At 36.1% G+C, this 22915-nt stretch overlaps 2 protein-coding genes across 2 annotated transcripts; one reads left to right on the top strand and one right to left on the bottom strand.

The window, feature by feature from the left end:
• Positions 1 to 329: 329 nt before the first annotated feature.
• On the bottom strand, positions 330 to 19190 carry CysRS-m (cysteine--tRNA ligase-like protein, mitochondrial). The gene is made up of 11 exons (XM_071585201.1): positions 19160 to 19190; positions 18690 to 19033; positions 18491 to 18608; positions 17498 to 17675; positions 14939 to 15188; positions 13098 to 13231; positions 7405 to 7536; positions 4948 to 5084; positions 1823 to 1945; positions 1388 to 1726; positions 330 to 754 (listed from the first exon to the last, which is right to left on the bottom strand). The coding sequence occupies exons 2-11, from the start codon at positions 19028 to 19030 to the stop codon at positions 695 to 697; spliced, it is 1812 nt and encodes a 603-aa protein (XP_071441302.1). The 5' UTR covers positions 19031 to 19033; positions 19160 to 19190; the 3' UTR covers positions 330 to 694.
• Positions 19191 to 19224: 34 nt separating this feature from the next.
• On the top strand, positions 19225 to 21114 carry LOC139687864 (cytochrome c oxidase assembly factor 5). The gene is made up of 3 exons (XM_071585200.1): positions 19225 to 19449; positions 20593 to 20694; positions 20836 to 21114. Exons 1-3 carry the CDS (start codon positions 19339 to 19341, stop codon positions 20875 to 20877), a joined length of 255 nt encoding a protein of 84 aa, XP_071441301.1. The 5' UTR covers positions 19225 to 19338; the 3' UTR covers positions 20878 to 21114.
• Positions 21115 to 22915: the final 1801 nt, after the last annotated feature.

Here is a 22915-nt window from a genome sequence, read left to right as displayed (position 1 = left end):
AAGAACACAAAAAAGCATTACAAATTGTCACTGAATTAGAGGCAGGAGCAATCACATATACATGCACTTATAAACACACACTCACTTCTTCCCTTCATAGACTTCTTTTCCTTTTCCACAGATGGCATACTACACACTTCCATGCACCCTTGCAGTAGTGTTCAGGGCTAGTTCGGAAATGCCATTGAGAACTCTTGGAATTCTTTTACAAATCTAAGATGAGGCATGTGCAGATTATCAAGTCAAAGGTAATTTGGGTAGAAATAATCACAAATCATCAATCATTTTCTTGTTAAAAAATATCCATTTATTTTAATTTTTTTCCCAAACTTATCAGTTTACAAAAAAATGTTTTTGTATAAATGTAATCACAGTTTATACCAGATTCGTAATTTAAAAAAAATGCTTATCTAAATTTGCAAATCATAACACTCACTGACATAAAAAAGCTGTGGAAGGTCATTCCATGATATAAATGAATTGGTAATATCCACTTTTACAGAAAGGGAAATCTTAAGGTCTGTATTAGATAGCACTTGACAAAAGCATAAGATTCCATAGAAGAGAAGAATAAAACTTACACCACTCTTAATCATAATATAGTCGCCGCACTTCCAATGCTATTGTTCTATGCATACTAAATTCAACCACATAGAGCTTAATACTCCCACTATGTTAATCAAAAGCTTATGTGTTAATTTTTGATTTTACCATCAACTTTAGCCACTGTCCATGTAGACGACTTCTCATGATCCTAAAAAGAATAACAAGACAACATATTGAGGCAGACCTTATTCACATACAAAACATATCAAGCAGCATATTACTCCCACAAAAGATAAAATGCAGTAACCCTAACCCTGTCTATTCATAATGAAAATTAGCCAATATGTCTATGGGGTTATTCTCTAGAAAATAAAAAAAACACCTATTGGACACCAACAATTATCGATTTTGGCATGTAAATAAAGAAGCAAGGAAACAAATAATGTTTTTCAGGTCTGTTACTAGGTTGACCAATACGTTAAATCAAAAATCTTTCTAGTAATATACCACAGGACCATTACTCATTAGAAGAAAGATTTATGCTTAGAATCTACACCCTCCTACTGCACTCTCATTATGCGTATGGGAAAAACTATTTTCTGGAATTCTGTTCCATCTTGTGTAATTGAGATAAAGGCATTCAAGCACTCTATCCACAAAACATTAATAGTAACTATTACTCCGGATATTTATGGAAATTTCGAATCCTTATTCAAAGTACATGCAGCTATTCTACTTCAGAGAAAAAAAATCATTTTTTGCAGGGATAAATAATTAGCATCTTGAGAGATCTAACATTAACATGGAGTGAACAGCCATACGTAATAATGAGCATACTTACTTTCACAGTTACTCCCTCTGCAGCTAGAGATTTTCTGTAAGCATCACAGACAGCTAAAATTTTCTTTAAATAATCATTACCAGGGTCATTTTTTGGACGTTTATTGAGTTCGTCTAAAGTTATTCCACGTACTTCATTTCTAAACGATATTGAAACATCCATTAATTGTTTCCAATGGATACTATGCCCTTTTCCATGAGCTGGCTCGTGATAACTACTCCTTAGATCGTATCTTAAATCAATGCCTAACTTTTCCAAAGTTCTAATAATTAGAATAGCAACTGCAGCAATTGGGATGGTTGAATTCTTTTCCAAGCTCAAATTTGCTTTGGAGAGTTTCTGAAAACAGGAAAAATAAATTAAAGTACAGCTCATGAATTGTTTATTTCATGCATTCAGAATACATATAGTCACTGAAGAAAAGACATAACTTACACTGCTTGGATTGAGAATCTTATTGCAGTAAGAAATCAGTTCCATAAGTGCTGACACTACTGTCGGAGTATTGAAGTCATCTGCAAAAGAGCTCTGCATTTTATCCTCAAAGTGACTTACATTCTGCAAACCAAAAGGAAATTGACTAATTTAGGGAAGATTCATTTTCAATAACATCAATTACCAGAGGCAATCAAGGGATAAGTCCTGAATGCTAGTTATTGAAAATTACTATTCTGGATGAATGATAAATGGATGTGTGATTTTAAGTAGCTATTATTTGTATTATCTCTTCTTTTAGAAACATATTACTAGTCAGACAGAATAAGAGAGAGATATTTAGAGTAGGAAGTGAAGTAAGGCGAGTTTAAGAACCCCAACAGACCCAAGCGATGATTGCCTTTGCCTTTCTCTCCCACAGAGAGCAAATGTTTCGAGAATGAACCCTTCCATTGAAAAGGGACTCTAGATACAAGTGCTACCAAGTTTTGCAATGCAAATACTCACTTGCTTGGATGCTGAGGTGGCAAAGATGGTATTAATAATAATAAAAATATTTATTGGTCCCAGGACTTCACTAAGTAAAATGTAGGACAAGTCAGAGAAAAAAACAATCAGTTGTTTCAGGGTTCTGAAGACTCCAGAAACATGCATGCATAGCAGAGCAGTGGCAGAACAAATGGACATCAACACTCTGTCGAGTATTCTGCCCATATACTTGAGCGTTGGTGATATTATCCTTAACATACATACATAAGCAATAAATATACATACAAGGTAAAGTTACAATTTTCAATCCTTTAAAATGAGTTCCAAAGAAACTGCAGGAGATGCCGCAAGAGTAACTTTTAATGGAGTCATCCCCTAATGTGATTTCAATGTAACAATTTCAGAGTGTAAAAATCATTTGCCTCGACTGGGATACAAACCCAGATCCCTCAATATCTGGTCGAGTGCTTTAGCCACTTAAGCTATCAAGGCGTCCTCTTAAACTCTGAAATTTTGGGGCTTTTCAAAAATTTCAGAATTTAAGAGGATGCCTAGATAGCTTAACTGGCTAAAGCACTCGACCAGATATTGAGGGATCTGGGTTTGAATCCCAGTCAAGGCGAATGATTTTTACACTCTGAAATTGTTGCATTGAAATGAAGTTTGCCATGAGGTATTTTTGTTACATACTTAATACATCCTTTTTGCATTATAAAAACTCTACGTAAGCCAGGAGATGCTCTCCAAAAAATAATTCCATAGCTCACATGTGACTGAAAGTTCCCACAGTAAACTATTTTCACTATATTTAAATCAACAATGTTTGTAATATTTTGTAGAATAAATCCATTTTTTGCCAAAGTGAAGCATAGGGCATTGGTATGGATCCCCCAGTTTAAGGACTCATCAATAGACAAACCTAAAAGATTGGTGCTGTGTACCCTTTCCATGGGTCAGCCTTTTAAGCAGAGATATATTTAAAACTTTCAGGCTTCACTTTGTGGCATTGTTTGATGTCCATATTCAGGGTTTGTAATTTTCCACAGACTTTATTTCACAGTACAACGCACTTCACCGACTTGCGGCAAGTAGCCGTCTAGAGTGCTTCTGTTGGAAATGTACCAGGTGAGGTGCGAGTTGAGTTGATCATGGAAGAATGTGGATTGAATGCATTCACCGGATAGATGAGTCTGAAAGACACGTACTTGGCTGGCTTGGTCATGTTGAGAGAATGTGTGAGAGAAGATACAGGGTGTGGTGCTTAAATCAGGACCAGCACGCCTTTCCTCGAATAAAATTCCCTCGCCAGGTTAGTGAAACCTGCCCCAGACTTCTCCAAAGTTATATACTTAGCCACAATATGGTAAACAGTTGATCTGGGGTACCAGAAGAATCGACTATCCTTATCCATCACCAGCACATCCAATCCACTCATCCCTCACTATATTTCTCCTAACTTTTAAATTTAACATGTTTAAGAATTTTTGATTATAGTCAATTATTTACAATTTCTACACTTCATCAGCAAACAACAAAATCCATAGCTAAGTTTTGTACACATATTACATTGCCAATCACGAAAATTCATCCAAGTTCCTCTTACGTATATTGTATGTACATTTGGCAGTACGTACATATTTTAAATTATTTCACCCATTTGCACAAAATTCCCAAAAATGTACCAATCAGTAAATAGTCCCATTGACTTTTATCCCTGACAAAGGGCAGTCAGGGAACATTCAGCACTAGTGTTACTGTTCCCATCCTCATGTGCCCGCTTACTCCCAAAAGCAGTAAACCGAAGAGGAACTCTTGAGACAGAGAATGGCATCCTCTGGCTTCGATAAACTGCAGCGAGTGGCCCAATATTATATAGCCATTTAAAAACCCCAGCAGCCCCAACCCCTAATCCCCCCCTCACCTCTGATATGACACTCCACACTCCCATGCAGTCAAGGTCAACAACATTCCCCGACCAAAACAAGCAAGGTCACCAACTTCAGAAAAGAAAATACTTGGTTCATTCACATATATTGTATTATTCACGACCTAGAATTAGACTTACAAAGTCATCATCAGGACTTTGTAAGTCGAAACCAAGGTCGTGAATAGTAAAATATAGGAGGAAGAACAAATTATTTTCTTTTCCAATATGAATGGTTTCCACAACGTGATGCCTCAAATCACATTCCATTCACCAACATCCCTGGAAACAGCAAACATTCAACGCAGCTAACCCCTCTCGTTGCCTTCATTGTGCTTATGTAATGAACATTTGATGGATGTATTCCAAATAATTTTTACAGCTAAATTAGGCACAGATTCATTTGTAATAGTGTACTTTGATTTCAATGTAAATAAAACCATGCAAACGTCAGCTGAGTACACAGTCCCTCTCTCAGGACATGATAACATGACATTTTAGATGACTCACCACAGTGTAATTGCATTCTCATAAGCCATGCACTGAAGTGAGTGAAGGGGGGAAAACTAAAACCAAGTGGGTAAACAACTGTCACCAACCACAATCATTGTGGAAAGGATTGGATGGAAGGAGAGGAAATAACTCTTTCTTGAGACAATTGCTAATTCCCCTTCAAGCATTTGAAATGGTATATCTATGCCTGAGTAAGCACCTTTTCCAATTCCAATTCATCCAAGTATACTGGCTCTTTCTTCCCAAGAACGTATGCACTGGCCTCAGCCAGGAAGGATTCTATTTTATTCATTGTTGCAACAGCATTTTCCATTGTTTCCTTGGTGTAAGCCACCCCTAGCAAGAAAGAAAATATTAAATTCAATTACTGTCACAAAAATTACTCTTAGAAAATATTTAATCCATTTGGAAAACTTTTACCATTTCATTTCAATTTAAAAAAAAAAGCCATTTGGTGCACTTTTTACTGAGAGCAAATGTTAAATAGGACTAGACCCTGAAGGCATGATATTACCTTCTTTGTATGACCACCATAATAATAATAATAATATTCTTTATTTATCATCAGATGGTTACATATCACAATAGATATCATCAAAAATTTAAAAACAAAAAAATAGTACCTAAAAGTTTTGTATAAAAAGTATCAGTAATATTTTTTCCTGATGTGTGCGTGAAGTGCTGAATTCAGAATGGCAGTTAAGTGTGCGCATGATCACAGATCATATTGGTATTGATAAGACAGTACACACCATTATCACTGCAAATTTGGTATTACGAAAGATCTGCGCAAAACTCATCCTATAAGGTCTTGATGATGACCAAAGGCAGAGTCCAGTGTCTGCTTGCGATGACCTTCTGTAATGGCATCACGACCATTCCTCAACTCCCTTGCAGTCACGGCTTGGCACCAGCAGACTTGTTCCTATTCCCAAAAGTAAAATCCTCCCTCCCTCAAAGGACACCAACATGGGACCCTAAGTACCATCAAAGAAGTTTGCACGGGTACCCTTAGAATTCTCCTTCCAGGGAGCCTTCGAATTGTGGAAAAGCCACTGGCAAAAGTGTGTGTTGACACTCAAGGGACGTACTTTGAAGAATTTTGAGGTATTGAAGTAATATCTGAAAAAAAATCTATTTTCCCAAAACTCTTCCTAAAACTTTTTATTCAAACCATGTATATGAAATCAGGAAATCTCAGCAATCAGTGTTCATGAGGGTAGTTTCATACAATTTCAAATACTTCTTGTTGCTCCAGCCAGTAAAATTCTCTAATATTGTGGGTCGACTGAGTAAACAGCACTGGAAGTTGCACAAAAATGTTTAATTTTAAATCTTACTTTAAGTATTGGTATTCTACCACTCGTTGTAGGCTTTGGATGGACACTACAGTTGTATATTGATATATTTCCTTGCCTCTTCTGGCAAAACACAAACACATCCGAACCTACAATTAGCCCCTCTTGAATTCCACATAATTCCTTCCTCCCTTCACCCCATCCAACATACCTATCCTATTTTCACCCCTTCCTCACTCGCCCAATGTTCTCCCCTCTATCAGTCTTCAACATCCCACTACCGATCAATATACTTTGCATCCATCTAATAAAAAAATCATTCCTACCTCTCTTTGATTTCTCCCAACAATCCCATCTCCTCCCCGACAATGACTGGCTATTCTCAGGATTAAAACAGTGTAATATATCATATAAATTACAAATGCAACCCTTGCTGACCATTCCTTCCAATACATAGCTCATTAAATAGAAAAAGGAGGAGGGGGGGGGATGATTGAAAGGCCACAACTCATTCTATTATATTGACAAGTCCAATGGGCGTACTAAACACAGGGTATTCCCTGATTTGCTCATGTACAAGAACTGTCCAGAAACTAACTTACGCTTGGGTGTGGCGAGCGAGTTAGTGGGAAGAGTCAAATGTTTGGTCTATAGACACACACACTAGGGCACTACGCCTTGAGCTGCAGTGTTGTGAAGGCCACGCTGCTTGTTGTGTGTCTACGGAAGCTGGTCAAAATGAGCACTAAAACTGGAAACCCTATCAAATGTGAAAGCCGCTTAGTGATAAGGTTTTTACTGGCAATAAACTTCAAAGCTGCTGGCATTCATCGGGAAATTTGTACTCTGTATTGACCAAATGTGATGAGTGACAAGGATTGTGCATCAGTGTTGTTGCTCATTTAAGAGTGTTTACATGAGTATCCATAGACACCTCCAGGACTGGGGGCAAAATAATCAACCTACACGATGGCAATTCCCGGAAGCAGCATGGATCCTTCATCAGATAGATGTCGCAGAAGCCTTAGGATTAATTACAAGTACGATGTTTATCTGTACAGATATACCAAAGCATTATTCTGACCGTCAAATATTGATCACATTGGTTGGCAGTTTTAGAAAATGCCGGAAATTCCTTGTGGCAACTTCATCAAACATACTTGACCATTTGAAAATTTTGAAAAGCCACTGAATCTGATTATTTCTCTAACGAGTACTCTAAGTGGGTGAGCCCTTAACAACCATTTATCCACTGGTGAACCAATTAAACTATACTGACTGATACAAAAAAGATTGCATAAAATTTGAATTATTTTCAGTGAAATAGTAATTCTTATAAAATAGGTCACAACACCAACCTGAGCGGTAATGAGAGAGCAGGCAAAACATCCTAAACTGATTTGCTGTGTAGTCTGATAGAAACTCCCGGATACTTAATGTGTTCTTCAATGACTTTGACATTTTTTCTTGTCCTTTCAGATGTAAATGCCCTGAAATATATTAAAATAGCACCATTTATGTAATCAGCAATGCCACATTACATCCATCTTTTAATAGCAATGTACAGATCCTTGGGTATATTTTCTAAGACTTTCATACTGTGTTTGCATGTGGAATAATCAATATCAAAAGTCTTAAACAGCAATTTTATTAACAATAACTAATTATGCAAATGCATAAGGGCTACAGAAGATAGATAGATAGATAGTTTTATTCGCCATAGAACAATACATAATTGTATGGGCTTCGTCAAAAATTCAATTACATCAATTGTATACAGGTTCTTAGGAATAATAATGTACATGACATATATGAGTATTAAGGATTTAAAAAAGTTGAATTTCCTACATTGGCTCTTTCTGTGTACTCTTGGACGCTATAAAAAACATTATTTAAAAAGAAATGTTTTAACATTTTTTTGAATTTATTTTCTTGGGGGAGTATTCGTTTTAACTCTTCAGGAAGCCGATTAAACAGTAGTCTTCCTGAAACTTCAGGGGTTTTTTTTAGTACTGCTACTCTGCAATGGCCATTATGAAGATTTTCCTTGCCCCTGGTGTCGTACTTGTGAACGTCCCTATTTCTGATCAGTGAAGGTGTTTTCGTGCAGGCATACAATATCACATTATACATATATCTACTGGGAATGGTCATGATTTTGTGACATTTGAAATACTCCCTGCAGGATTTTCTTGCATTTAGTTTAAATATAACCCTTAACGCACGTTTTTGAAGTGTGAGTATTCTATTGATGTTTCCATGTGCTGAACTCCCCCAGCAGACAATGCCATATCGAGCTATGGACTCAAATATACCATGATATACTGGGATTAATACTTCTGTATTACAATAGTTGGCAAGATTTTTTAAAAGGAATAGGGCTGAACATAATTTTTTACTACATTTTTCCATTTTAAACCTCCAACTTAACTTGTTGTCTATTTCTAAACCCAATAAAGTGGTATGTTCTAACTCAGAAATCAATTGGTTTTCTATTTCTACAGAAATATTTGACTGAAGGTCTCTATTACTAAATACCAAGTAAACTGTTTTTCTTGCATTTAGTTGTAAATTATTTACATGCAGCCATTGAGCGACTGAATTCGCCATAGCATACATGTCTATTTCTAATTGAGATGATTTAGTATGACCTGCTATTAGACTTATGTCATCTGCATAGAGCACCACGTTATTATTCTCTGGAGAGATTATAGCTTTTTCAATGTCGTTCACATACACCAGGAAAAGTAAAGGCCCTAATACAGAACCTTGTGGAACACCATATTTAATAGTTTTCATTTTTGATTTGTAGGTAGCACCATTTTTTCCGACAATTTCTACATACTGTTTCCTATTTTCCAAAACAGATGTAAGCCAATGATGAGCTACTCCCCTGATACCATAATGTTCTAGTTTAGTTAAAAGAATGCTAGATTTTACAGAATCAAAGGCTTTTGATAGATCCATGTTAACCCCTATAACATGCTTTTTATCACTTAAAGCTTGGGCAATTTTAGTGACATAATCACTGCATGCAGTTTCTACACTTTTATTTTTTGTGAAGCCATGCTGTGACTGAGAAAGAACTTTATTTTTTATGAGGAATTTTAATAGTCTTTCTTCCATCAATTTTTCAAGTATTTTTGAAATACATGAAATTAGTGAGATTGGCCTGTAATTATTCAGTTGGTCTTTGGCTCCCTTTTTGTGTAGTGGAATAACTTTGGTTATTTTTAATTCTTCAGGAAATTGCCCAGTTAGAAACGATTCATTGGCTATATTGGTAATAGGTAAAGTGAAGGATTCTTGACAAAGTTTTATTAGATAATTTGATATTTTTTGAAGAGAACTTCAGTTACATGGTTCATTTAGATTAAACAATCGAAATCCTTCCATAAGGAAATCAAGAATACAGTCAAACTACGTGAAAGCTGATAAAATTAAAATATCAGTTATTCTTGACACAGCTTTCAGCTATATAAGTCCCCCCATTAATTGAAAGTACACTATTTTATTTAATGAATGAGAATATTATTGCAAATTATGAATGTAGTGGTGAAAACCTCAGCTTAAAATGAGATCAATTAACATAGCAGAGATGCAGCTAGCAGAGATATTGAAAATTAAATTCCTCATTATGCCTATAGTCCGGACCTAACCCTATGCAAAGAGGATTTTTCATCATCAAGTGCGGGTGTCGGCAAAACGAACATATTTCAACTAGTAATGACTGACACTCATGCAATACCCGCCAAATCAATTCAAGTTGTACTGCATATGCGGTACACATTAAGCTAACAAAATAGCACCAAAATGTTTGTAAAATCTATTATAAGAACTGAAGAGAGAAATATTTATGAAATTGCAAAAAATATAAGATCATTTAACATTGAAGAGTATTTGTGAATTTAATTATTGGGTTGCCTTGGAGTGAATAGTTGGATTTAGTTCATGATGTACTTAATGATCAATCATACACTGCAAATGACCTACAAGTGAATTACCAGCAAGTAACATTGGTTTCAACAATTCAGGAACACTGCCCACCATTTTGAATGAGCAATCTTTCCTGGCCTATTAGATGCACCACTGCCCAAGATGCATTATGATTTTTTAGGCAAGAATTCATGAAAATACTTGGATCAGACAGAAAAGTATTTTAATGCTAACAATTTATAAGAAGGAAATATAGTAGTTTCATTAAAAAGTTAGCAATTACATGAAAATTTGGGGATACTGTAGTCAAGGGGTATAGCATTGGACTACAGACTGGAAGGCCCAGGTTCGATTCCCAGGCAAGCCTCTCTGGGAACCCTCAGCTCCACCCAAGTCGTGTGATTTTTCGGGTACCAGATCTTCCTGGGAAACCATAACCGATACAAGGAAAGGGAACTGTCCCCCCTTATAACCCTAATATGTAAATTTTGCACGCTGTATAGGGCTTAATACTGGGTGAACTCTACCATCACCTACCTGCCAAACCACCCTTTGGGTTGATTACTGTGTTTATGGTTTTATACGTTTATTTAGCATAGAATCCCAGAAATTTGTCATCTCTGCTGCTAAAATCACATACACAGTTATGTTCAGGGGAATTCTATAACCTTTCCATAGTATTCAAGTGATAGTTTTTGTGCTATTGTAGTTCTGGTATGCATGCACAGAAAATTTCTCTCCGTGAATTCTTCCCACCATGATGCTCTCCCAGAAAAATCAACAATACACATACTATCACTAGACTAATTTTCTAAAATCAATTAAAATGATTTTTGTTGAAACAGTAATCCTGTTCTTCCTGTGATTTATTATCCAGTTCTGAAGATGTTCCTCGAGCTTTGACCATTAGGGCTACATGGACGTAAAGTTTTTCTTTTACTCCTATTCGCGTTCACTGAATCGACTTTCTGCTTCCTCCATTTTCATATCATCACCTATGTCAGAGGCGGGCCAAAAAGCCTTTCAGTTGCTTTGTTTCTGTGTTCTGAAATGTAATTCACAGCTTCAAGTTTAAATGTGATAATGAATGACACTCTGCTCTCTTGAACTTGAAATTAAACCACTTGGCTTTTTCACATTGAAAATTTTTTATTTACTTACCAGGTTTCTTTATGGTATTACATCATCAGGTCAAAGGTCATGAGGGCTGATGATGTTATACCATAATGAAACCTGGGTAGTAAATAAAAAGTTTTCTATGTGGAAAAGCCAAGTGGTTTAATTTCAAGTTCAATATGAAGATTTTCCACCAAGTGACGCCAGAAACTGTTTCATTTAACTCTGCTCTCTATTGATCTCATTCATTTAATCTAAATTTAAATTTTTATGCAACAATTAGTTTCTGTGCGCAACAGCAGAAATGTACAATAGATAGAAGGGAACACATTACGCATTGAACCATCTTCCTACTTAAGGTTGAGTGCTTGTGAAATCCGAGTTTATTATGAGAAATACTATGCTTAAGCTGAGGAGTGACTTCCCCCTTAGCCCAATGCATAGACGTTCCATGGCAAGTGAGATGAAACTAAATGCCCTACATTGTATACATTTATCATTGATACAGGCATTTTTTAGGATGTACTATCACAGAAATATTAAAGCTCTATTCCTTACTACTGGCTCAAAACAGTGTCATCATTGAAATTTGTCACAAAGATAATCTTATTCTATGCCTGATATGGGGAAAAATACTCAATAGAAAGTAATTTTCTAAGGGAATCTGCTTGCAACTTATACCAGGAAGTCATACCTGTATACCCCCTCAGCCTATTAGATGATGCAGCCTGATTTTAGAGCAAAAAATGTGCATTATCCTATGGGCCCGGAAATGCAGTATCCCCAGAATCTGAACATCGAACATTTCAATTGTTCCCGGCTCAACTTTGTGGAAATTCATTTTAATTAAATGAAGAATCAATGTATCTTTCCACTGTCTTTTATTAACATACAACCAGTTTCAACGCTCAAGCGTCATCGGTGACATGATGCTTGAGCGTTGAAACTGGTTGTACGTGAATAAAAGACAGTGGAAAGATACATCGTGTTCTTCATTTAATCAAACATTTCCTTGAAACTATTCCTCCGGAAAGAGAAATTTATGTTGATCATGTTTCTTATGTGCTTCCTTCCCAAGCTAATGTGACTAACAAGAATTTTACCAGTTCCACATGATTTCTGTATTCCTATCTTAGTCTATGGCATTCGGGCTGATTGGATGTCTTTTCCCAAAAACTCATAACTGCACACATTGACACATTTCATTGGAGACCCCACTCCTGTTACTATGCAATAATATCATTGGATTGCTACGAAGAACATCATTGTGTTTATTCCTAATATTTTGGCAGATGACCATGCGATGGGAAAATTAACTGATGCTACAGGTCATTGATAAAAATGGAGAAAAGGGGCGGATCAATACACTGCACTGACACCAGAGGCTGATTTTACAAAATCAGAACTAATTCCATTGATTATTATATTTTGCCTGTACCCAAAGAGAAAATCCTGAAAAATTTACTCCTTTGTTGTTGATTCCCTATAGTCACAATATATCAGTTCGTGTGGTAATTACTTTCATGCTTGGTTCAAGTCTAAATGTGTAGAACCTACTTGATTGATCAAGTAATTCGAATGATTTCAGGGCAACATGAATGACTAACCCAGGTTATGTTTTGAAAGATATAATCCTCTAGAAAACGTGTTAGAGAACATCTGGAACTATTTGTAAAATTGCCCTTATCAAATTGGTAATCACTGAATAACAAAGAACTTATTATTTTTCCACACAAAAAACTTTATTAGAATACTAATAGTTTTGATGCATGGGCAACATCATCAGTTTATTTATTCAGGATCCATGAATGTTCACAAAGCAGAGCCTCATACAATCAAATTCAAATTGATTAAGTTGAATAAGAGGATCTATTTGTGATAGTGACATCACTGGTGGGTCGTGGGCCTTGCAAAGGGCGTTGGAATCATTCTCAGCCAAGAATTCCAAAAAAATAAATAGATTAACTTGACCTCAGTTTAAACCCATCAAGGTACATACCAGTGTGAATCCAGTAGTTGACCCACTGAGAGACTCCATGATGTGCGCAGCTTTGAGCTTCTTCATTCTCATGATGTGGAAATATCAAGTCAACACCACCAGAATGAAGGTCGACTCTGGAGCCAAAAAGCTTACTGTTGGATAGAAGCATGATACACATATTAACATACTTTGATGGCTTCAAAAATGCACACAGTAAACACACACACAGCAAATTCATACATCATGATTTCATGAGCCAAGATTCAGTTTACCTCTGCATACCCAACTTCATTAGTTGCAGTCGTCATTTTCAACAAGATGTGATTGCCATTGCTTAAACAAAATTTTTAATTTAAATTCTTTTAATGCCCCAATTTGTTTCAAGATTTTGAAACCAAAGTAATACCGATGTTATAAAACTGTCAAAAACAAGTATAAAACAACGACAGTATACATGGTTCGTGTAAAAAGTATCGGGAAAAATTTCATAAAAAGATTTATTACAGATATTGCTACAATGCCTCAAAATTCTTCAAAAAACTTCCATTGAGCATCGACACCATTTTGCCAGCGGCTTTTTCATGACTCAAAGGCTCCCTGGTAGACCGATTCCAGAAGGTCTGGGGTAAAAACTAGAGCAGGTAGAACAGTTTACGTGAAGTGTTTTGGACCAAAATGGTTAGAGGTTAGGGAAGTAAGGAGAATAATTGCACTAGGCAAAGACGCTTTCACAAGGAGAAGAGAGTTGATGACAGGGATGTTCAGTAAAGATGCTAAGAAAAGGCTCATCAACACTTTGATAAGGAGCTTACCTATGTATAGCGTGGAAACATGGTCACAAAAGCAGGAGGATAGGTATAGATTGGAGACTTTTGAAATGTGAGTGGCACAGCTCCAGGGGTCATTGGAATGCACAAGCCCACACACACACACACACATTGTACAAGGTTCCACCGCACATCTAAAAGGAGGAGGGATCAGAAGCAGGCTGCTTAAGATCTTACAATATTGTTGTGTTCAAATACTTCCAGTGACTTCATTGGTAAGCAAATGCTAGTTTATCATGTTGAAAGCCAGCATGATTTAAGTGTGAAAATACCTCTGCCTACAAAAAAATCAAACCCAAGGTCTTGACCAACTGCAGTATTTCTCACAGACTGGTTCACACTTTGATTTGTACCCTCCCAGGTCAGAGATTCAACATCTTGAGAAAACCTTGTCTTTTAAGGTTCTATTTTTTTCAAACTACATACTCGATAGTACCCCAGGGCAGCCAACTATGCTGCAAAATGCCAAGGTACATAAAGACAACATGAATTTTATAAATAGATAAAATAATGAACACATTAAATGAAGAATACAATGTATCTTTCCACTGTCCTTTATTTGCGTACAACCGGTTTCAACGCTCAAACGTCATCATCAGGTGAACACATTACTGGAAGTATAAATATGAAATTATTTTCAGCAGGTACAATATTGCATGAGCATAAAATATATTGCTGAACCAAATCCAATAATTTGCAACCCAAAGGCAACCCCGTATCCTTCATTTCAGTTGTTTTTCAAATAGTACGATTTCACAAAATCTGGCAGTTTCAAATAATGTAACCATCATACTATGTAGGGGTTTTCTGTACGTTCTTAAATGTTTATTTATACTAAGTTAACAGCAAATAATAATAACTGTAAGAAATCAGATCAATATTCTGCGTGTCTAGTCTCAAAACTCAAGTGACGACACAGCAGTTTTAGCCACATATTAAAATCATAGGTGTTGTTGTAAAATAATACCTATAATAAATGTATTGTAATATGCAAACATAATTGCCCTTCACTCATCAAATCCTCCAAATCACCTGGCCATAGCTGAACACTCAATGTGCCACCCAGGGCGCCCCCTGCCCCAGGGACTCTGCCAGCCTGGTTCATTGGTGTCGGGGCTCGACTTCCATAATGCAAAATCCATTGGTGACCTTTTGTATTTGATATTCTCATCAATGATTCTCTTGTTATGGCTTGATTCATCATAACCCCCTGCTTCCTCAGGAGATACAGACACAAATTTGCCATAATTACTGTAGGAGCCAGTGTTAAAATACACAGAACCTGAAAATAAATCAACATTCATAATAATTAAGCTGTTTGAGTCAACCATGGAAGAAACCATGCATCATGAAGGATTTTAATGCTACAATTTATAGTATTTTTTCCACTTTAAGAGATGTTAAACTTGAATTCATTTAACAAAATTAAGAACAAATTTTTACATTCTGGGATAACAGTCAACTCACATTTAAGCACATCCACTTATGTTTTTAAAATATTTTTGGAATTAATGTATTATCGGTGATATGCAGGACACACTAATCTTTATTCATAGTAGGCCTATTTTAAGAATTTTTATTATCCTCAATGATACTATTCAACCATGATCTATGATCAAATTTGTACCCTTTGTTATGAGGACACTAGATCTACAATTTTCTTAGTGTATTCTCAGAATTAAATTCTTATCATTGCGTCACATCCATGTTTGATGAACAATCAAGTGATTTCAAGACGACTTCCCCATGTCAAAGCCATATCCTGCACGCACCAACCTACTAGTATGTTCTACTTTATTTATTTCTCACATATACCTCAATCTTGTAGGCTGTATACTATCTATACATGTCACCATTAACACAGTAATAATAATAATAATACTTTATTCATTTTAAAAATGGTACAACCATATTAAATGTCATCAATATAAGTATTATTTAACATATAAACATACTTTCTTAAATGTGATGAAAATTGTCACAAAAGAATTCATCCAATGAGTATAGTGGGTGAGCAAGTAACCAGGTATATACCCTATTCTTGAAACTCTGGATACCATCTGATTTCAACTGAGTAGGCAGATAGTTATACAGTCGTATGTTCATATTGTGAAATGTGTTGTAAGTTGATGACAATCTACAATAAGTAGTATTTAGATTCGATTTACTTCTTGTGGAATAGTTATGGAGGTTGGATCTTAATAGGTAAGTTTCTAGATTAACTTTCACATGAATCAGAGCCTTAAAGATATACAAACAAAATACAGTCATGATTCTATACCTAATAAAAAAAGGTTTGCAGGAATCACGTGGTGGTATATTAGCAAGAGAGCGAATAGCTCTCTTTTGCAGTAGCAAAATTTGTTTAACATGAGGGGAATGACCCCATAACTCAACACCATAATTCAAATGACATTGAAAGAAGGCATGGTAAAGTGTTAAACGATACTCATTTGATCAACCCGAAAGGTTGGTTTGGTAGGTGATGGTAGAGTTCACCCAGTACTAAGCCCTATAAGGCATGTGAAATTCACACATCATGGTAGGGGGGCCAGTTCCTTTCCCTGTGCCGGTTATGGTTTCCCAGGAAGATCTGGTACCCAGAAAAATCACATAGCTTGGGTGGAGCTGCAGGTGCCCAGAGTGGCTTGCCTGGGAATCAAACCCGGGCCCTCCAGTCAGTAGTCCAACACTCTAACACCTGGACTACCGCAACCCATACTTGTAACAAATGAACTCAATTAAATGAACACCTCATTTTTAAAGCATGCTTTCCAGAAAAAAGTATTTCTCCATTCCCATATTTCCAACACCTTTTATGCTGGTTATCAGCAATATTTGCTGCCAAACTAACAAACATAGATTTCAGAAATATTTATTAAAGAATTATCCCATGAACCATCAGAAGTTAAACCTACATCTCCCAATGCAGTCAAGATTTAATTCTACACGCTGAACTTTGCATCACAGCCACACACAGTTATGGAATTCCTGGCCTTAACTTTTTCAAATGACCTAAAAGACATCATTGACAGTTCAGATATGAGAGGCTGACTCCTAAAAGCCATTCAGCAGTAATTATTAGGGGAGGCAGCAAGGTCATTTGCACCAGGAGGGATGGGTGGGTAATCTGGCAGGGGAGTGGGATGTTCCAAGGAATGGATGAAGGATAGAGAGATGATGGGGATCACATTTGGATGCGACATTTTACGTATGAAAAGAGACGAAATTGAGATGATTTGGAAAAAGGTTCAACTGCACAGTACACCATTTCGTAAACTGGACGAGCACTCAAACATGATATGCATGTTTAGATACTTAGTGTGCAGTAACATATGATGGATCTTGGAAACCTGCACTTGAGCCTGAATCTGTAGTTGGCTATCACCAAGTAGAAGCTCAACCTCTCCATCTAACACTGTGCACAAACAGGGATGAGTTTTAACGTCATACCCATCCAGTGGAGCTTCTCTTCCACAACAACATGAAAGCATAGGCACTATTCTAATTTCTAGATTATCCTTCCCCTCCTAACGGCCCCAATGTTGCCCATATTTCATTTAGATTAAGGGAATCATTTTACATACTTACCATCAACAGCTGTGTACGCCATTCCTACATCAATTAATTTTGAAACAAAAGAAATTATTTCATCAATATGTTTGGTCACTCTGAGGGTTGCATTTGGTGGTGTTACATTCAAGAGTTTCATATCATTCCAAAATTCAGCTTCAAAGTGACGTGAAACATTTGTAATATCTTCTTTTCTCTATAAAAGAGTAATTGAGATCATAAATATAATTAGTTGATTTTACCATACCCGTATTGAGATAACATATTCTAATGTTACACTACACTTAATACCAATATGTTATTGCTATCTTATGCATTTTCATGATACATGTATCAATATTTCAATGATTAAATACATGAGTATTAATTAGAGAGATTTGTCATAGTAATAGGGGGTGGTCCATTTATGGTTAAAAAAATGAATAATAGAATGCCAATGCCTAAATAGTGAATACAAAAGACCTCTTCTTTGAGATACTAATGCTGAGTAGCCCATAACTCTACCAAACCCATACTAAAGGTAAACAACCTTGAGGTTGGTATGTTAGGTGAGGGCAGATCTCACACATGAACATGCCTTACAGACGTTGAATCCAAATCAATAGAGTAATAATGGGAGACCATGATTCCTATTTGTTCCATCCTTGGTTTCTCATGAAGCTATGACATTCGAAAAGCTACACTGCCTTGGTGAACTTGAGTGCCCAGAAACATCGTCTACAGTAAAACTTGCGCCTTCCAGTCAGAAGCTAAGAGCTTCACCCGCTGAACTACAACTCTTTCATCACTGTGTACTCCAGACAAAAAAATGGGAAACTAAATTTTGAGTTTTTCCTACATAGTCATGGATTCCACGGCGAAGTAAGTGTCTCAGGCAACATATCAACCATGACCACGATGGAGAAATTCCATGTCAGTTTTTAAGTCAGTCATAAAATAATACAAAGAACTTTGCTGAAATGTCCGTCGATTGCGGGATATGAATTGCCATTTTTATGCTTAATTTCTCACCTCATTTGCCCTGTTAATGATCTTGTCGTCGACATCTGTTACACTCATTGCCATTACAACATTTATGCCAAAAAATTGTTCCAAAATTCTTCGGATTACATCAAATTTGACATAGCAGCTATGTAAATATAGAATTAGAATTTCATATAAGTGCCAGAAATTGATATAAATAAACTCAAATAATCAACCATACACGCACCAAGCATGCCCTAAATGAGCTGAATCGTATACTGTCGGTCCACACATATACCATGTAACAAACGATTTGTTTCTCAAAACCAGAGGAACTTTGTATTTTATGATAGTGTTATAGATGCATATATCTGTTTTATACCCCGAGGGTAACTTCCATTTATTATAATCACTATTACCATTTTTGCCATTTACTTCCCTTCGGATTATTCTTTCCAATCGTGTTTGTGGTAACACGTTATTTGAGCAAACGCTGCCAAATGCAGAATATAATCTATTAAGAAAGAAATCGGGTATCCGACTTCTCTGTTCTAGAAAACGTTTCCCACACGTGCGTGCGATATGCATTTCCTAAACATAACAAAACGAAATTACGATCAATAAGATGCACAATTAATGTATAAATACATCAATACAACTCAAAAGAAGGTTAAGTTCTTTCATGGAAATTATTTTCTTTTTGAAAACATAACATACACAAATCACATTTCGCCCGCTAAACCGTATGTGCATAACGCCGGTCAATTGTTATTGACCAATTGTGTGATTGAGTTGTGGTCGTGTTCAACTTCGTTTGGGATATTGAAAGTTCAGCCTTTAATTAAATTGGTCCTTTATCTTGAGGAGACCCTGTTCTTGAGATATCACCTGTCAAGATGATGAAATATGATGGAGAGACAGCTCAAGAATTAAAAGACAAAAGTCCATGCAGCGGTATACGTGCGGATTTAAAGATGTGTCTATTGGAAAGCGATTGTGTAAAGAAGGTATTATTATTTCGTTATTATGAAGTTAAAATTGTGATATTTTTGTCCCCTGAATGAGAAATGCCATCAAATGTTTTTGCAAACGTTACTCTAGGATATAGAGGGATAATTTTTTTCCTATGCCCAAGTACGAGACCCTTCGGGGCATTTTATGTGAACAGTAATGTGGGTACATAACTTTCAATTAACAGTAATCAAATGATAAAAAAATAGGGCACAGAATTAACCAAAATTAACCCATATAATGACATGGTGAAACTGCTTAAAATTGTATTGCAATAAACACAAGGGTATGAATGAACAAGTATTGCAATATTTAATATAGTTACTATATTTGGAACAAATCTAGAAATGCGTTTAACTTACTGACATCCGAATACAATACTACTTAATTTTTCAATACTATTTTGCACGCGATTGAATGACTTTCGTAATTACTTAACGAACGTGCATTCATCAAATATGGTATCCAATGAGTAGTCTCGAGGAATGTCGCAGGAAAGGTGATCCGGATTGCCCTTGTAACATTTTAATGGGAAGGTGGGAAGTCACAAAGCTGCGGCTGAGGTAGAAAACTAAAAATTTAGAGAGGAATGTGCCAAGAAACTCATCCGATTGATCATATAAGCCATTGAAGCTTTTCAAGATTAGGTGAAAGGCGTCAATCTGTGCGAACTTAAAAAAAAATTGACGAGTTTAGAGCCTGTTGCATGTTATTCATCAAAGAGCTTGGCACTATTGATTCCCAAAGAAAAACATATATGTATTCATTACCGTGATGAAGATGTACGCATTTCACAGAGTGAAATTATAGTGCACATGTACTATAATTTCACCCTGGAGAGTCAAGTTAGCACAGTTGGGTACTAGCAGTTCCCCGACCATATCAAATAAACAATTATCGAATGAAATCACAATATTAGATGAAGGGAAAATTTAATGTTCATCCGAGAATTTTGCGAGCATGATGCGAAGGATATATTTGTATGTTTTAGTTGATACAGAATTTTATTGATCTTAAAAAATTTCCTTAATGTGGGAATGCCAGGATAAATTTGCAGATCGGATTTTAGTGGACAAAGGATTGAATATATGAAAGTAACAGTCCGTAAAACTATTTCAAATTACCATTTAAATCCACAGTCTGGAAAAACACCTAGGGAATGTCTTAAAATCAAAGATCCTTCCGTGCCTGATGAGTGCTACGCTCTACGAACTACCTTTTTTGAGTGCAAACGATCACTGGTATGTGAGATTTTTTTGTGATCCTTACTATTAACATTCAACTACATATATGTAATCTAATGTTGGTACATTTTGCCTTTGTATTCTATTAAGTAATTGCTTAATTCCTTATTTTTACTATTTATCTTTATTTTGTTACAGTTGGATGGTAGGCAAAGGTTCAGAGGTCGGAAAGGATATTAAAGTTTTTCATTCTTTGTAGAAATTAAAATAACATCATAATTCATACCAGTATCTCATTTTATTATGCCATGACTGTCTTGTAGTTTCTTCACTTCTCACAAGAAACAAATGCCAAAATAAATCTGATGATGATAGATTTATTTTGATGAAATTTACTGTAAAAAATGTGTGTGTTCTGTGATTCTATGGAGAGAATTTGAAATATTTTTATTTTAATTGTTTGTAAATAAAATTTGTAATGGTCATCATGGTATGCTAATTTATGTCATCCCTCAAACTTCCACTTAATTTCCATGTTCCTTTAATAAAAAAAAAGGAATTTTGGCAATTAAGGAGTGCTGTAAGTGTAGCTCTGCAGGTTGAGTATTTGGAATTTGGGTTTAGATACTGGTGAATTTGGACAACCCAAGTTCCTATGTTGCACTAGGCGATCTCTGCCCTTACCAATCAAATCAACTGCTAGGTCGTTTACTTTGGTTGGTGGCATAGATTAATAAACTTCAGTGTCGAAGGGAAGTATAAACAGAGTCTAGTAGCAAATGTGAATCATCAAAGATACCATGAGAAGGGAAACCCTGATTTGTGATCTGCGTTTATTTCTAAACATGTGCATTCTCTCATGAAAGATGCTTCAATTTGTTTTGCCTAAGATATAAAAAGATGCAATTATGTGCTGCTGTTTAAATACTGTTTTATTTCATTGCATAATATTAAACATCCAAGAAATTCCAAAGAAACTGCGGGAGATGCCGCAACAGTAACTTTTTAACGGAGTCATCCGCTAATGTGCATTTCAATGCAACAATTTCAGAGTGTAAAAATCATTCGCCTTGACTGGGATTCGAACCCAGATCCCTCAATATCCGGTCGAGTGCTTTAGCCACTTAAGCTACCGAGGCATCCTCTTAAAATTTGAAATTTTGGGGCTTTTAAAGGAACTAGATGTTGTGACGAAATACCGTACATACAATGTCACATGCATTCGTAGTCGTGCGCGAGGCGCCACTGTCCACGAGGTTAAAGCCAACTTTTAACACTTATGGTGTTTTCCCTTTGACAAATTCCAAAGAAACTGCGGGAGATGCCGCAACAGTAACTTTCAACGGAGTCATCCGCTAATGTGCATTTCAATGCAACAATTAGCTTAAGTGGCTAAAGCACTTGACCGGATATTGAGGGATCTGGGTTCGAATCCCAGTCAAGGCGAATGATTTTTACACTCTGAAATTGTTGCATTGAAATCCAAGAAATTATTAATTTAAACAATCGTACCTGAACAGTTCCATTAGGTAGTCAGGGATGGATTGTTTAATTTACACTAATGCTAATCTAAGAATGTAAAAAGGCTATAGAAATTGGGAGCAAGTCTTGAGGACATACTTCTACCAATTTATGTGATTACTTTTGGGGCCATCTCCATGTAAAAGTTAATGAGGCTGATTTACAAGTTGGGTATCCTACTTCCAACTCTCTTTCTAAAGCAAGTGTCCAAAACCACTGATTGATAATTGCACTGGCTAAGCTGTGGAATGTTTAAATCTTCATCCTTTTGAACGGAAAAAGCTCAGCCACTTCCCAATTTTGGGAACTCTTGGACCATATATCTCCAAAAAAATTTCAAAGGATAACAACAATTCTAATCTTCAAAGTGGAACAAATTGGCTTAACTCAGTAATGAATCCTCTGCTTTGTGGTGAGTTATTCTAACTAAAGGTCTTTTTAGAGTGTTCTTAAGATAGCTTAAGTGCATTCGAAGTTTGTGATACTTCAAGGTATATCCACAGGGCATGAAAGTTTGTAGCTGTGCTACTTTAAGGCTGTGATAACCATGCCAATGTTGCCAACAATGTCATGGAGGTGAACAATATGAAGGCAAAAGGTTGCAATTATAATGCTACACAAGCTTGTAACAAAGCATTTACACCACAGTCTTTGTCTGGCACATTGAGTGAGCTGAAGAGAGAAGGGCCAAAACACTTTGGCATAGATATGAAAAGAGCAAGAACTCTTAACAGTGGTCCATTTCTCAATCTCATCA

This window comes from Hetaerina americana, unplaced genomic scaffold, assembly GCF_022747635.1.
Source record: "Hetaerina americana unplaced genomic scaffold, ioHetAmer1.1.p SCAF_2, whole genome shotgun sequence".
Taxonomy (NCBI): Eukaryota; Metazoa; Arthropoda; class Insecta; order Odonata; family Calopterygidae; genus Hetaerina; species Hetaerina americana.
This window is presented reverse-complemented; position numbering and strand designations above follow the sequence as displayed.